The sequence below is a fragment of the Chenopodium quinoa genome, unplaced genomic scaffold (assembly GCF_001683475.1).
Source record: "Chenopodium quinoa cultivar QQ74 unplaced genomic scaffold, ASM168347v1, whole genome shotgun sequence".
NCBI classification, from domain to species: Eukaryota; Viridiplantae; Streptophyta; class Magnoliopsida; order Caryophyllales; family Amaranthaceae; genus Chenopodium; species Chenopodium quinoa.
The window spans coordinates 2,752,412-2,769,687 of NW_018744367.1; the positions used below are offsets into that span (position 1 = coordinate 2,752,412).

The window sequence follows — 17,276 nt, forward strand, 5'->3', positions numbered from 1 at the left end:
CTAATTTCTGTCTGTGTGTGTGTGTCTGTGTCTATGTGTGCGTCTGTGTGTGTGTGCGTATGCATATATGTGTGTCTACGTGCGTGTGTATGTGTATTTATGTGTATGTGTGTGTGTAAGTGTGTGTGTTCTTGTTTAAGGGAGGAAGGGGGTTGCAGGTGATCCTGCTATTTTTCAAACAATAAAATGCAACACATAAAAAATACCATAAGAAATAATAAAGATCCTGGAAAGTAGCGAGTAGAAAGCTCATCCCATTTGATCTTCGCCTTCACAAGAGAATCAAGGATAAATTTCGACAAATTTAAATCCTTGATTTTAGCAACACTAGTCAAATATCTGAGAATGTCATGATTAACATTCTTGTTTTGTCCTCCTAACATAAAATAACAAAATTCAATTAAAATGATCAAACAAAAACTAAAATGAGCAAAATGAAAGTAAAATGAACAAAATGAAATTAAAATGATCAAAATGAAAGTAAAATAAGAAATATGAAAATGGAAAGACTACCTGACATTAAAGTGGAAACACAAAGAACTACAAAATTGCGTTTGAACATTGGCCCAGCTGATTTATGGTCCTTCAAATACATTGAAAGCTCCCCAATGTTCACAGATAATGAGTTCTTTGGGAACTGTTTTTTCCATTGGTTAATAACTTTATCATCCTTTGAAAAAACATTAGCATCCATCTCTATGCCTCCAACAGCTGGCAGCCCTAGGACCTCATGTACATGTTGTTCCGTAATTTTGAAAGGTTCGGAATCAGGAATATTCAGTGTACAACTATGAGCATCAAAGAGCTTGACCAACCAAAAACCCAATTGGAAAGGCAGTTGGGACACTTTCAAAAACTCCAAGGACCCAAATCCTATAGCTCTAATCGCAATCAACTGATCTACAGAAAACTCCTTAAAAACATTAACGACAGATGAAGGTGACATCTTATTACGCAACGTCCCATAAACAACACATTTTGATCCCTGCACTTCATCAACATCATCTTCACCGTCTGGATCCTCTAACTTCACATTATGCTTTTCTTTCACTCTTTTTTCAACCTTTTTTCCTTTACCCTTAGTAGCAACTATTTTGATTTTCTTTTTCTTCTTTTCACTGATCTTCTCTTCTGCCACTAGAGCACCTGATGAACCAACATCAACAGCAGCCCCTGATGAACCAACATCAGCAGCAGCCCCTGCTGAACCAACATCAGCAGCAGCCCCTGATGAACCAGCCTCGGCAACAGCCCTTGATGAACCAACCTCGGCAGCATCCCCTGATGAACCAGCCTCGGCAGCAGCCCCTAATGAACTAGCATTGACAGCAGCCGCCCCTAATCAACAAGCATTGGCAGCAGACTCCTTTTCAATAGAGTTCTTGCTAATACAAAATCATAAAAAAAAGTCAAATATCACATAGATTTAATGAATAAGGAAAAACATAGATGCTCAATTGTCAAATGAACAAATAGTTAGTTGCTCATTTGTGAAATGAGCAAACATTAGTTTGCTCATTTGTGAAATGAGCAAACTTTTGCTCATTTGTAAAATGAGCAAATAATTTGTTACTTATTTGTAAAATAAGCAAAATAGATAGTTTCTCATTTGTCAAATGAACAAATACTTAGTTACTAATTTAACAAATGAGCAAAAACTTAGATGCTCATTTATCAAATGAGCAAATATTTAGTTGCTCATTTGTCAAATGAGCAAATACTTAGTTGCTATTTTACACAAATGAGCAAAAACATAGATGTTCATTTGTGAAATGAGCAAAAATATAGATGTTCATTTGTGAAATAAGCAAATAGTTAGTTGCTCATTTGTGAAATGAGCAAACATTAGTTTGCTCATTTGGGAAATGAGCAATCAGTTTTTTGCTCATTTGGGAAATGAGCAATCAGTTTTTTGCTCATTTAGAAAATAAGCAAATAGTTATCTGCTCATATGTCAAATGAGTAAGCATTTCTTTAATAATTCATTAAATCAACAAGCATTTAATAAGAAAACATAAAACAAGGAAAGAAAACACGTACATTATCCTTTCCAAATGTACATCTGTATAGTCTTTAGCATTGTTAAGATCAGTAGCAACCGAAGACTCCATATCACTATTACAAAAAAACCAAAAAAAAGTAAGCTAACTAAATCGCAGATTATAACATCCCCCATTCATGGTGTGAATCCATTGTAATAGCCTCGGCGAATGATATGTGACTAGATTCATATACATCAAGCCAATCTCTTGCTACTCAGTCAATAAGAGCAACCAGACATCAATTATTACTTAATGACTCAAAATATAGGATACTGATTAGAGATCAGAGCAATTCTCATTAATAATGAACAATCCTTATAAATGCAGTAAGCATGCCTACAATGCATACTGCCTCTAATAAAAACCAAAGTCTGGAATAATCTATTCTGTGATTCTTTCTGGAGTCAGAACTACAATTAGCAGTTTTTGTCTCACTGAAATTTAGTACTAGGCAATTACTAGCCCCTGCATTCAAATGACTTGAGGACTCAATCACAAAAACAAAAACATTGAGCCCCAGCCAAAAACAAAAACATTGAGCCCCAGTTTTTGTCTATTTTACAGCCAAAAACAAAAATATTGAGCCCCAGCGCTATTGTCAGATCAGAAGTCAGTTTTTGTCAGACCTAAAGCTTCATTACTACAACAAAGTAGGGAAAAATCTAAGTTAGAAATCTTATGTAACTTATTGTGATACAGTGCTTAAGATGCAAGCAACTCTTCCAATATATTATATTTTTCCAGAATAAGAAAATGTTTACCACTTAGACATTACAAAGATAGAGGTTTGGTACTCTACCATAATAGATAACAATCATGTGTAGGCATACATCATTGAATTTTCTACATAAATTAGCAAAAGTGATTCAGGCTGAGCCCTATAAATCCGTATTATGTTTTGGCTTATACACTTTCACATAAAGAACTTACAGTTTATAATTTCTATCATTTCTGCCCAATCAAACCTGCTAAATGACAGGATAGAGGGCTGATACCAGTTATACTCCAATACTCTTCTCCCTTTAAAGCACCCCGGTCTCGTACTAAAAATTGTAAGAAAGAATGGGTGGATAACTTAAAACATTCACTCCAAATATCTAGTAATAGTCAGTACACTGTGAGTGGTGCTATTCATAACTACAAGAGAGACAATATCATATTCCTGAGCATGCATGAACCAAGCATCATGGGAAATGAAATAGATTAAGTCAGCTAACCCCACACCAACACACACATGCACAACAGTTGGGTAGAACCGTAGAAGGAAGTCAAGAGTCTCAAGATAGAGAAATAGCATAATGGACCTAGGTTTTAGAAAAAGTTTCAAATGACAAAATAATTAATGATGATTCAAATTATTGTTACCCAAGACTCTTTTACAACAATATAACTTACCTAATTTCCCAAGTAAGGAATTTGAAAGTCCAATGTAGATATAGACTTTGAACACACTATTCCAAGCCAAAAACATACAAAGTTTTCCTAAAATTAACCAAATCTGGCACCAGAATATATAACCATCCCTGAGTCTAATAGATGAGTTTGTGTAACACAGTGAAATTCACATCTACTACTTCATTAAGAAATATTGATAATAGATTTGGGGTAATCTTAAGTTGCTACATCTTCACCTACTAATACATATCATTAAAGCAAAGCCATATTAGCATAGTAAATCCAACCCACCCTTCAAACATTGTTGCACACATCACAGCCACGACATAGTCGCCTCACATTTTACCAAAGACACGAGGAACAACGAAATTTAATCAAAGGGATCTTACTCTCTCACACAAATGCTTGAACATGAATGGTATGTGACTAGATTCAAATAAATCAAGCCAATCTCTTGCTACTCAGTCAATAAGAGCAACCAGACATCAACTATTACTTAATGACTCAAAAATAAGAACAAGAAAACCTAATCAACCACCACAATCGAAACCAATCGAACAAAGATAAATACACCACGAAACAAACATCAAATAACAATCAACAAACCATCCATAAGATACTACAAAAAGAAAATCGACAATACCATTCCAATTCACAATCAAACTAGATCTATCAATGTCATCAATAATCAAACGAAACGATATGAAATAAAATAAAATAGAATAAAACCCTAATTAAATAAAATAGAACAAAATAAAAAATTACACAAAATTAAAAAAAATCAATAATTAAATTCTACAAATTAGACACCTAATTGTAAGAAATATCAACAAAAATCGGCAAAAACATCTCAACAATAATAATCGAAATCATAAATTGTTAAGCAAAAAAGAGCAAATTCATAAACTTAAAAAAAAAATTGAATAAATAACAACAAAAAAAGAAAACTCAAATACCTTAATTATCCACAATCAAGGTATATGAAGAGCGAATTGAAGAAGATTGAAGCAAGATCGATGCAACAATGCGAAGAAGGTTAAGCTCAAAAACGAATTCGCAGAGAGAGAATATGAAAGAGGAGAGAGAAAATGTAATAAAGAGAGAGAAAGTGAAAATGAAAAATGAGAAGATTGAGGGTTGTCATTCAAGCTGTGAAATTACCCGGTTACCCTTAATTAGGTGGGTTGAATAAGAGCCGTCAGATGAATCTAATTCAAGGGTCTAGATTTGTTCTCACATAAGTTAGTGTTCTCACATAAGGGATGTGTTCTTACATGATCCCATATAAATATATATATACACACACACAACAATTTATTTTGCTATGAAAATGATGACACTTTTTTCTAACGAAAACAAACAATGACATTTTTCTTTTATATATGACTTATTATGAAAGTGTATATGTTTTTAAAGATAAAATTAGTTGATAAAATATGATACGTTATATGAAACATATTATATTAAAATTATTTATTTATTAACAAATTACGTAAAACTACATGTATATTTTATTGAACATAGTTAACACATGTAATTATGTGTTGTAATCCTCCGTAATTTTGTGAATTTTTTAGCTATATTGTATTATGAATATGTGAATATTCAAAAGGTGAAATAATTTTTGACATGAACGAAGAAGATGTTAAAGACATCAATGAAGAACAAGAAAATAAAAATATTAATAATGATGTTATGGACAAAGCATCGAAATTGGCGATGGCGGGTGCTACGGTCGAGTACACCTTTAAAGCCGACGTGGTGGCAAAAGCGTATGCCAGGGAGATGTTACTTTTGAGAAGCTCAAAAGAAAGCTCGGTGTCTCGGGTTCAGATGCATCCTACCATGATGTGGACAACATGCTTGAGGAGGCAATAGGAGATGTGGAGGAGCAAGAAGAGGAGCTCAACAAGATTGAGGAGGAAAAGAAAGCTAAGGGCAAAGCAAATGTGGGGGAGAGTGAAGATGAAGTGTATGATAAGAGTGATGAGAGTGAAGATGATGATACCAAGGGTGATGTATTTGTATAATTTATTTTAATCTCCTACTATTTAAAAGCCATTACGTGTGTTACTATTTGAAAGGAAAAGTGTCATTCCGAATTTTCTCTCGCCCTTTTGTTAAATTGCAATTAATGCCCTTTCTGTCAAACATAGCTTTTTTCCTGCTTATTTCTCGAATTTTCTCACAACCATTCAATGTTCATAAAGTTTTTCTCCTCTACGGTGATTCATTTTCCTTATCTTAGATTTTTTAACAGAGATTAAAGTTACACCCATTGAAATACAACGTACGCAAAATTCTCCATTCAAGCGAATATCAACTTTACAATTATCAAGATGATAGGGTGAGCGTCTTGCAATCTCATCGCAAGAATGGAGAATTATGAACTTCTAAACTTTTTTTCCTTAATTTGATGTGCTAATCAAAATTATGAATTAGGTATGCACAAAGTTTGATATTCTTTCTTAATTACTCTTTTAAAATCCTTTCTTCTATTAAATTTGAAATTTTTAGCAAGATTATGAAGTGAGTACTCTGAAAGTTTGATTTTTTGAACTTTTCCTCCTTAATTCGATTTTCTAATCAATATTATATACTGGTTATGTCTAATTTTTTTTTTACTTGCTTTTCTTAATCTAAAGATTTATGTAGTATTATGAAGTGGGTATGCTGAAATACAGCTTGGCCCTTCTCCGATCGAACAATTACAGCTACAATTGTCAAATTTTTCCTCTTTTTCTTTCATTTCTAGATATCACCTCTTTCCACCAATTTAATCTCATCCTCTCACTTTCTTCCTATTTCTTTCATATGAGTTTTTTTAAAGACTTTGATATAATGTTCGATCTTAACCTTTTGATATCGATATTGGTATTGGTATTAATAAGCCTCATCACATGACATTCAATTAAGGTCAAGGCTAGAGATTGTAGAAACATTGAAAATCTACATTAAAAATTAGGGTTTTTGCGTTTTTCTAATCAATTTCGAATGGGTCTCATAATCAACTTGAATTAAACAATGGAACACAAATTAGAATTATATCAAATTAAACTAATAAAAAAAAAAGACCTAAAATTTGCACTTAAAAACTATAGGATGTGGAAGACCTAGAAAACTCTTCTATTTAATTCAACATGCCATTCAAATCAATTCCTCAAATATTAAACATGAAAATTAATTTAATTCTTTCAAAACACTAACCATGATATTCAAACCCATTCAAACATATTTTCACATAATTTGATGATTGAAAAGCACTTTGATAAAGTATCTAGCCACCTAAACGTAAGTTGATCTTTAATTAACTTTAAAATCAACACTTCAAACCCTCGAGAAGATTCACGAAACACCCTACAAATAAATAGAACCTTAATTAATATAACGTCGCCAAATAATCAACAAAACCTTAACTAAATGTGCATAAACTAATTAAATTCTTTTTATTAATCTTTACAAAAATTCTATTTATTAAATAAAACATTAGAGAGGTAATTATTTATAAAACCATAATAATAATAATAATAATTAGAATTAGAATAAGAGAGAAAGAAGAATATAAAACCAAAAGAGAAGGGGAGTGGCCGGCAGGACAGTGGCGGTGGTGGTCATTATTGGAGGAAGAAGTTTGAGAGAAATATAGGAGAAAACCGTGAGAGATTAAGAGAAAATAAGTGAGGAAAATGTGTGTTTTGTGTGGATTTTTGGCTTTTTATGAGAGAGGTATTTATAGGTGTAAGAGTGTAAAAATTATGGAAAATAGGTTTAGAATGAAGTATGGAAATTATAAAGATATGGAATTACTTGAGCTACAATGATAAAAATAAGGAAAGTGCTAACTTGGTGAGCAAGTAGAGATTCTGGTATATGGAAAGTATGAGATTGTGAGTTGATCATGAAATGAAATAAAGAAGTAAAGCCTTGCTTGGAAAATAATTATAGGAGATTTGAGATCAAAATATATGTGATCATATTCTGCTTGCTAGTCTGTTGGGATAGAAGCCGTTGGGATCCAATTCATTGGCAAATGAGAAATAAGATCAAATATAGTGTAGATTTTATTTCATAAAAATAGGAAAACCTAGGAATTAAGGTAAGATAATTATTTTATAAAAATCTAAACAAAATCTAGTTAATTATTTACTTTGGCCGAAAATTCCAAGCTTCCTAATTAAATTAATTGCTCAAGATTTTGGACCATATAAATAATAAAAATCAGATTTTATTCAGTTTAGGAAAATCCTTATAAAAATTGGACTAATTAATTAAATAAGAAACTTATTGAAATATTTATTGAAATATCCCAAAAATGCATAACAAAAATATTTATTTTTCGGTTTTTATAAAATAGATAAGTGGATAATTAATTCTATTAAACATCCAAAACAACGTTTAAGTTTGAAAATAGATTTGGCGCCAAAATTGGTATATTCTTTTGGCTCCAAAATTCAAATAACTAAAATATCCATTTTAAAAAATAATTAATAATTAATTAATTAGAAAATACTAATTTAAAATATGGGGTATTACACAACATCTTTCCAGTCTTTAAAAATTGAAGGACAACATCAGTCACTCTTTCACCAACTACACTCTAGGAGGCCTTAATAAAAGTTCTATTAAAACCATAAGGATCTGGAGCCATAGACCCAAGAATTGATAACATAGCCTTCTTCTCATTCTCCCTTGAGAAAGGCGGAGAAAGCATCTAAACTTGCGCTTCACTTAGAACATGACCCTGTTGAACCACAATTGGACAAACACTAACCCTATCACCTATTTCTTCACCTGTAAGTAGTGAAAGAATTAAAAACCTACTTCAGAGAATAACACCAGGCACCCGTAACATCCTTGATATATAGTAATAACTTCCTTCTTATACTTTCTCATTCTAGTACTTTTATGAACGTATTTTGTATTATCATCACCCACCTATAACGATTTAATTTTAGCCTTCTGAAAAAGCCTAGAAAAATATTACCTTCTCACCAAAGTAGACTAAGTTAACAACTTTAGCTCCTTCTCTTTAACATTACTATCATTTTGATTTTGCTGAATAGCAAGCTGAACATTCGCAAGCTCTTCTGATCTATGCAAATGCTTTAAATCCAAGCAATTTCAACTTTTTAACCACCTTGCACATCTCCAGTCCATACAAATCATTGATCCAAGCTTTCTTAACAATCTTTGGATATAAAGGATGAGATGAGAGGTTCACATAACCAAAAACTTAAAAATAGGCTTAGAAATAGCACCAATTGTACCACTACTACAAAAAAGGCTTTAGAGAACTGTTAAAATATGCTTTATATAATGCCTGAGGACCGTTCTTCTGCTAAGCGATATATAAAGTTTACAGAACAGGCTGTAGAGGCGTTTTGTAAGTTAAGAATAGAGAATGGTTCTGTATTACAACCATTCTCTTTTCCTCCTAAAATTAAGTGAGAAAATGGAAAAAAAACAACCGTTTTCTTTATCTAACTGTTCTGTTTTCCCTTCACTAAAGAGTACTGTTGGGTTACCTAACAGTTTTCTATTCCTTTTTTTTATTTTTGAAAAAAAAAAATAAATTCCAAAAGATAAAGAAATAGTTACAAATTGCTTTTTTATCTTTTCTTTAGACAATTAAATAGTTACAAATTGGCAAATTGCTGACAATACCTTTTCCAATGACTTACAATTGTATTCAGTAGGAAGAATTTAAGACGAAATAAAAAATAGAAAAAAGATAGAGTTTAAAATTTAAATTAGAAAAAAAAAAATTAAACCAATAATTACAATAGATTTAGAATCTAAAGAAGCCATACTACAAATGCAGGGAAAAAGTCAGAGGTTGCGGATTTTTTGACTGGGTGACTGAAGATGATGTGAGTATTTATGATGCTTCACCAAATTCTGAGATTGCCACAATACATAACATGGTAGAAGACCTTTTTGTTTGCTGCAAGAGGCTTATTAAGATTGCTATTATCATATTAGTAATTTGTGTCTTTTTTTACCTTAAATGATGTAAACAGGGTAATGAAGGAAAGGGGAGTATCAAGTAGTTCAATCCTAATTAAGTTATGTAATCAGGGTAGTGATGTAATTTGTATGGGTTTTATGAATGCAGTTATGTAATTCAACCAAGTGTAAATAAAAACTCAGTTATGGTACTTGCTTTCTATTATATTTACATGTGCTGTTAATGAAACAAAGTTAAGGTTCATGATAATTTAGTTCCTAATTTAGTGTAATAGATTAAAAAGTTGCACAGAGTTCAAATTATTCCAACATTCCAGAAAGCACTCAAGAGCTAAATAAGATTGCATTATAACATGAAATTAAAAGCCTGTGGCAATGTATAAAAAAAGACATATGATCAAGTCAAAGTACAGATCATAACTAAACCTTCAAAAACCAAAACAAAGCCAAGCAATTGCAGTGTCATTTACAAAAAAAAAAAAACACCTAACTTGGTATTAGTTCAGCAAGCTACAGGACAGATTAGACTTTGTTCTTTCCTTTCCCATACTTCTTTGACCTAGTAACAGGTTGGCTGCTTAGACCTTCAAATGCTTGATATGAATGCTTAGTTGTGTTAATAAAGGGCGTGTGGTTGAGAAACAGACTGCAATGAGCTTCTTGTGAATCTTCTAGGTGGGTTTGGTGGGTTTGATGTGGAGGTACTCTTTGGTGCATTACGTTTAGTGGATTCAGAAGTTTTCTTTGCAATTCTATGTCCATCCCTATCACTTTGCTCTGCTGCTATGAGTCCACCCTTACATGTCTGTTTGTTGTGTCCATAACACATACATCTCTGACATTGGACTGTTGTAGACCTTTTTCCTTTGTCTGGTTCATCAGGTGCCCTTCTTCTTTGTCTAGATGGCCTACCAATGCCTCTTTTCATCTGTGGTGGTAGTATTGTAGGCATATCAATCTCTGGCCAATGCTCAAAATCTGGTACAGTGTGTATTGAGTTAACATAAGCTTGCTTATAAGTTTGGACTGAGAACCATGTGCTGCAAAATTTGTATGGGTTCAATCCAGCAGCCAAGATTGCTCTAATTGCATGTTTGCAAGGCAAACCTGGAATTTTCCATGCCCCACAGAGACATGTCTTTTTGTTTAGTGACACAAGAAGCATAGACTTCCCATCCTTCACTTCATATTCACCCTCCGTTGACTGATAAGCTTTGCAAGTTCGTGATTCAAAGGTCAAAATCTTTATTCTCTTTACTATATTAGGACATGTTTCATCCTCATTCCAGTTGTTGCACTTTTGTCTTCTTGTTGATAGTCTCACCATGTGCATTCTTCTTATACATATGCATTCATGTTAGGATAGGTTAGCATCAAAATGAAATGATGTCAAAAACCATTAAAGATGTTAGAAAAAGCAAACTTATACCTTCCAAAAGTGTTAAGACAGGCCTGCATCTGTCCACACCCAAAGTTGCATTGAAACTCTCTACAAAGTTGGTCTTATTTTCATCACTGCAAATTTTGGGATCAAATTTGTGCCTTGTCCACCTTGACTGCTTCCCCAAATCAGCCAACCATTCACAAGCCATTGGATTCACAGCCTTAATCCTATCCATAGCCTTTTTAAAGGTGAAAGGAGATGTTCCACTACAGGCCAACCAGAAGAGTGAATGCATTAAAGGGCTAGGAAATGATCCTTTCCAATTCTTGGCTAAGTGTTTACAACAATATCTCCTGTCCACTTCAGGCCATATCTTAGTTAGTGCCACATCTATTCCCTGCACACAAATACACAAAAGTGAGTTTAGTTGTTACTTGCAATTTCAGAAATCAAAGTGTGAGTGACAGAGCTAACTTACTTTTTATCTGTCTGAAATAATACACCAGCCATTACCCCTCCCAGAACCTGACAGAATATGCTTCAAGTGCCAGAAAAAATACTTCCAACTGTCACCATCTTCCTTGGGAACTATAGCCCATGCAAAAGGAAACAATTCATTGTTTCCATCTACAGTCACAGCAAACAGAAGGACCCCACCAAAATGTCCTTTCAAGTGAACTCCATCAACCACCACTAAACTCCTACATCCTGCAACAACACCATCAATGGCAGCCTTGAATGAAATGAATATACTTGAGAAAGTGAGGGATGGATCAGGTGGATTAAGTTGCTTCCATACACAGTTAGCTGCAGATCCTGGGTTGGTTTCTTTAACCATCTCACAATACTTTGGCAAATGTCCATAAGAAGTATCATGCCCACCATTTATCTCCTTCAATGCTACCCCTCTCATCTTGTAAACGGTACTGGTTGCCATATGCACTCCATATTAACTGAATAAGAGATCATTCAGTGTCTTTCCAGAGATGTCATTATTAGCCCTTATATCTTCCATTAGTTTTTCTACAACCCATTTAACAGTCACTAGGGGATTCCTTTCATCTAGGCCTCCACAAGTGTGCTCAGAGTTCTTTATACTCTTTATAGCCTAAGTAACTCCATCTGGTAGCTTACTTGAATGAATTCTCCAATCACAATTTAAAGCAAGACAGGAATCAGTGAACCTCCTTGGACTGCTCCTATCAACCACTACTGCAAAACCACATTGTATACAATAATCTCTGAAGACAGACATGAAATGCTCTTTATCACTGAAGATTATCCAAGGCTTCAACACTATACTGCCAAACTCAACATCAGACACAAATTCACCATTTTTATACATTCTACTAAAATAAGTGTCATCTGCATACAGACCTCTTTGCCAGCAATCTGATATGTATGGGTCATATGTGTCATGAATACTCCCAATTTCTTCATCCTCTTCATATTCATCATCAATATCATCTTCCAACACAGCACCCTCATCCATTTCATCTTCCAACACAGCACCCTCATTCATTTCATCTTCCAGCACAACACCCTTATCCATTTCATCTTCCAGCATAACCCCCTCATCCATTTCATCTTCCAACACAGCCCCCTCATCCATTTTATCTTCCAGCACAGCCTAAAATCCTTAGCTCTACCACTTTCACCAATCTCATATGTTCCCACAACTTGAGCATCCTTAACCTACCTAATCCTAACTGCTTCATTAAACTCATTCTCACTCACCACCATGGCTTCAACCATAGTTTTTTATTGGTCTAAACATTCTTCTTCCTAGCAGCTGTACTCCTTGGTGTTTGGGGTAAAATTACCCCAGCCACGTGGCCCTATGGCTGAGCGACACGTGGCACCTTGCTATTGGTCAGCAGGGCTCCAATCCCCTGCTGACACGTGTCCTAGGAACCCTAAATGGGGAGCCAATGCTCCCCACTATAAATAGTGGGAGAATCCTCATTAATGGGGCATTCAATTCAGAAAATTCAATACATTCATAAATACGCATATACCAAAACCGAGCAATATTAGTTGCGGAATTCCCCCATTACGCGAGAAGTAATTTCACCCCTTTTACGCACTATCTTCCTCCTGTACATCACTAACTTGATCGTCGGAGGCGGAGCTCCACCCAACCGGAGTCTTCGTGGTTTTGCAGGTACAGGCGGCGGAAGGGAATTATTGGAATTGTAACTCTCCCGCAGGACATCAAAAAACCCCAAAACATTTGGCGCCGTCTGTGGGGAGAGTACTTCTGAGATGACTTCTAACCCTGTACCACCGGATCAGGACAAGCGGTCATCGGCCGAGCCTGAGGTCCAGACGGACCATGAAAGCGGTAATGATTACGGACTCGACACCTATGTGGCCCCAGACGGGTCCTTCAGAACAAAGCACACCCGTTCCAGGGATAAGAAGGAACGGGATAACATCCAAGCTGCTCCAAGCAACCCAGCCGGCAACCCGGTTGGAGCCGCACAGGCGGCAGAAGGCTCTGCTCCCGTCACAAGGAACGAACTCATGACCTTCATGAATAGTTTCAAAGGCGAAATCCAGAGCCTTATTCGGTCAGCTACTCCCAAGAAGAGTCAGCCGGCCAAGAAGCCTTCTAACAAGAAGGCAATCAAAGACCGGGTCCCTACCCCTCATCCAAAGCCAAAGGAGAGGGAAGGCCTCAGGTTCGATCAAAACCGGCTCCGCTTCCCGCAAGCGGAACCCAGAAAACCCATACCGCACTTGCAGCCGGATGGTTCAAAAAAGATATTCTCTGACGCCCGGACGTTTCTCCAAGAAAAGTGAAGTCTGGCGTCTGCGTCGGCTTCAACGTCGACCTTTCCAGATAGTTTCCGTGACACCTCTAACAGGCGTACGGGAACAAGTCTAGGGAGTCAGACGGGCGAACCATCCGCCCGGTCTGGACCCCAAGTTATCCAACCTGGTCTATTTGGTTCGCCGAATGGGCTGGGTGGATCCCCTTTTACCCAAACAGGTCCGTTTGGCAGAAATGTGCAGCAGCTGTTCCAGCTCATGGACTGGCAGTAGCGCCTGCTGAACTTGGGAGAACAGCCCTCGGCGTTCTCCCCTGAGATAACCCAGGCGGCACAGCCGGCTAAGATTAAAAACGTGTTGGTAGGGGCCTATGATGGTACCTCAAACCCAGAAGATCATTTAATGGCCTATTCCAACCTCATGTACTTACAGGGGTTGGATGATGCCGTCTGGTGCCGATGCTTCCCGGCTACCCTGAAGGGCATTGCCCAACGGTGGTTTGGTAACTTGCCAGCTGGCTGCATCAACAGCTTCAAGACCTTGGCGTACTTATTTACGTCAAACTTCTCAATGAACATCTCGGCCAAAAAGACTAGCCTCGATTTGGGGGCAATACAGCAGGGTGACAGAGAAGGGCTCCGATCGTATGTCAGGCGGTTGAATCTGATGATAATTCAGATGCAAGGGCTGTCTGACGAAGTTGCTTACACAGACTTCTTTAAGGGTCTGAAGGATGGGTCAACCTTCAAGTTTGACCTCGTCCGGAAAAGGGTAGCCACCCTCCAAGAGGCGTTAATGGAAGCTGAAGCCCACATACAGGAGACGAAGTTTTATGCTGTAAAGCAGCCGTCGGATTCCAAAAAATCCAACAGAAGAGACAGCCGGCAACAACAACAACAGTCGGCTAAAAAGGAAGAAAAGAACAGAAAGGAGGTCTGGGCGGCAGACCGATCTGGTCAGCCGGCTCAGAAGCTCAGACGGAAATCTGAACCGTACGTTCCCAAGTATGAGTTCACAAAGGACTGCTCCTCCATCCTCATGGAGATCAAGGACCGGATGTCTCTCGACAAGCCGGCTGTGATGAAAAGCCCCGTAGGCAGCCGAGACAAAAGCAAATACTGCCAGTACCATGAGGATTTTGGCCATGACACTAATGGTTGCTATAGCCTCAGGCGGCTATTAGACCGTCTGGCTGATGAAGGGGCTCTAAAGTCTTATTTGCCCAAAGCCAAGGGTAACACCCTGGCCAAGAAAGGGCAGGCGGCAAAAGCTGTTCTTGCCAATTCAGAAACGGATGAAGAGACCATCTTCACAATAGCAGGCGGCTTTGCCGGAGGGGGTCCCACTATCAGGGGCACCAAAGATAACATCAGGAAGCTGGTTAACTCAGTTGAGGAGAGCCAGGCGTCAAAAGACACCTTTCTTGAGGTCCTTATATCTAAAAAGGACCGAGGCAAGGTCAGGCGGCCCCACGATGACCCCATAGTCATCGAATGAAAAGTTGCCAATCAGAGGGTTGGCCGGATCCTAATAGATACCGGGAGCTCGTCTGACGTAATCAGTTATCAGTGCTTGACCAAGCTCAAGTACAAATCCAGTAGCATGCACCAGGCGCCCCACCCGCTTGTTGGTTTTGGGGGAGGCGTAGTGCATCCGGTAGGAAGCATAGATCTTCCCATCCGGCTGGGAGAAAAGGGGGAAGGACGCCACATGGTGATAAAATTCCTGGTTGTAGAAGAGCTCGCCGCCTACAGCATGATTTTTGGCCGTCCGACCCTCAATGAGTCCAAGGCTGTCATCGTTCCTTCTCTCATGCTTGTCAAATTTGAAAAGGACGATGGAGCAGTCGGTTCCCTTAAGGGGGACCAGAGGGAGGCCAGGGAGTGCTATCTCTCTGACGTCAGACCTACTATGGGGGCAGCCGGAGACAGAAAGCCCATAGATCTTGATAACTGCGATACAGCAGTCCCGGCTCCAAGGGCAGCCGGTAAGAAAAGAAAGGCGGGCCAGACGGATCCCGTCAAGCAAGAAAAATAGCAATCACTAGCCGGGGAAAGGCCAGATGATCAACGACCTCAGCCGGCTGGTGACTGCATTGATGTCGTCTTAGACGACAACCGTCCTGACAGAGCTGTCAAGGTTGGGACGGTTGCTTATGAACGGTTGGGAGCAGACCTGCTCCAACTCCTAAGAGAATTCAAAGAAATCTTTGCCTTTGAAGTGGAAGAGATGCCAGGCGTCAGCCCGGATCTAGCTGTCCACAAGCTTGCCGTGGATCCTAAAAAGAAGCCGTTCAGGCAGAAAAAGAGGGATCACGGTGAAGAGAGATCTCAGGCGGCAGCGGCTGAGGTAAAAAAATTGTTAGATGCTGGGTTCATCCGGCAATGCTACTACCCGGATTGGGTAGCAAACGTTGTCCTCGTGAAAAAGTCGAATGGTACCTGGCGGATGTGTGTAGACTACACAGATTTGAATAGAGCATGCCCAAAGGACAGTTACCCGCTTCCAAAGATCGACAACCTGGTCGACTCTACAGCCGGTCATGCTCTGATGAGTTTCATGGATGCCTACTCAGGTTTCCATCAAATACCCCTATGGAAAAAAGATCAAGAAAAGACGGCCTTCGTCACTGATCAGGGGTTATTTTGTTACAAGGTGATGCCGTTTGGGTTAAAGAATGCACCTGCTACATTCCAGCGCATGATAAACACCGTCTTCATCAATCAGATTGGCAGGAATGTAGAGGCGTACATTGATGACATGATAGTCAAATCCAAGCTACAGACGGATCACCTACTGGACCTCCGAGAAACATTCACTACACTCAGGCGGCACCGGGTCATGCTTAACCCAAAGAAGTGTGTATTTGGTGTTGAGTCTGGGAAGTTTCTCGGATTCTTGATCGACCAAAGGGGCATAGAGGCTAATCCGGAAAAAGTACAGGCGGTGATTGACATGCGGTCTCCCCGCACTGTGAAAGAAGCCCAGAAATTGACCGGTTTCCTGGCGGCGTTGGGAAGATTTCTCAGCCGGTCAGGTGACAAGTGCCTCTATTTCTTCCAAGCCATCCGGAAGAGGTCCAGATTTGAGTGGGGTGAAGAGGCGGAAATGGCATTCCAGAAGCTAAAGAAACACTTGCATTCGTTGCCAAGGCTAGTGAGCCCCCTGCCCCGGGAGGTCCTCTATATGTATCTAGCCGTCTCTGATCATGCCCTTAGTGCCGTTCTCCTCGCTGAGAGAGACGGTAATTAGCTCCCGGTGTATTTCATCAGCCATGTACTTAAGAATGCTGAACTCCGGTACCCCATGATCGAAAAATTTGGGTTGGCCCTGTTCATCGCAGTCAAACGGTTGAAGCCCTACTTTCTAGCTCACCCGGTGATTGTATATACAGACCAGCCGCTCAAGCGCCCAATGACCACCATCGAGTCATCCGGTAGAATGATCAAGTGGGCTGTTGAAATACAGAGCCTCGAGATAACTTTTGAACCAAGGCGGGCAGTGAAAGGTCAAGCGTTTGCCGAATTCATTGTCGAAATGACTAGACCGGTGCAACCAGAAAATCCTGATCAGGTCTGGAAGTTATTCGTAGACGGTAGCTCTACAATGAACGGCTGTGGTGCAGGCGTTATATGTCAATCTCCGGAAGGGGACAAGTTTGAATATGCACTACGGTTCCGGTTCCAAGCCTCTAATAATGAGGCGGAGTATGA

General features: G+C 38.3%; 1 protein-coding gene across 1 annotated transcript; it reads right to left on the minus strand.

Moving 5' to 3' along the window:
- Positions 1-10,020: 10,020 nt before the first annotated feature.
- On the minus strand, positions 10,021-10,731 carry LOC110696448. The gene has a single exon (XM_021873735.1). The coding sequence runs from the start codon at positions 10,729-10,731 to the stop codon at positions 10,021-10,023; it is 711 nt and encodes a 236-aa protein (XP_021729427.1).
- Positions 10,732-17,276: the final 6,545 nt, after the last annotated feature.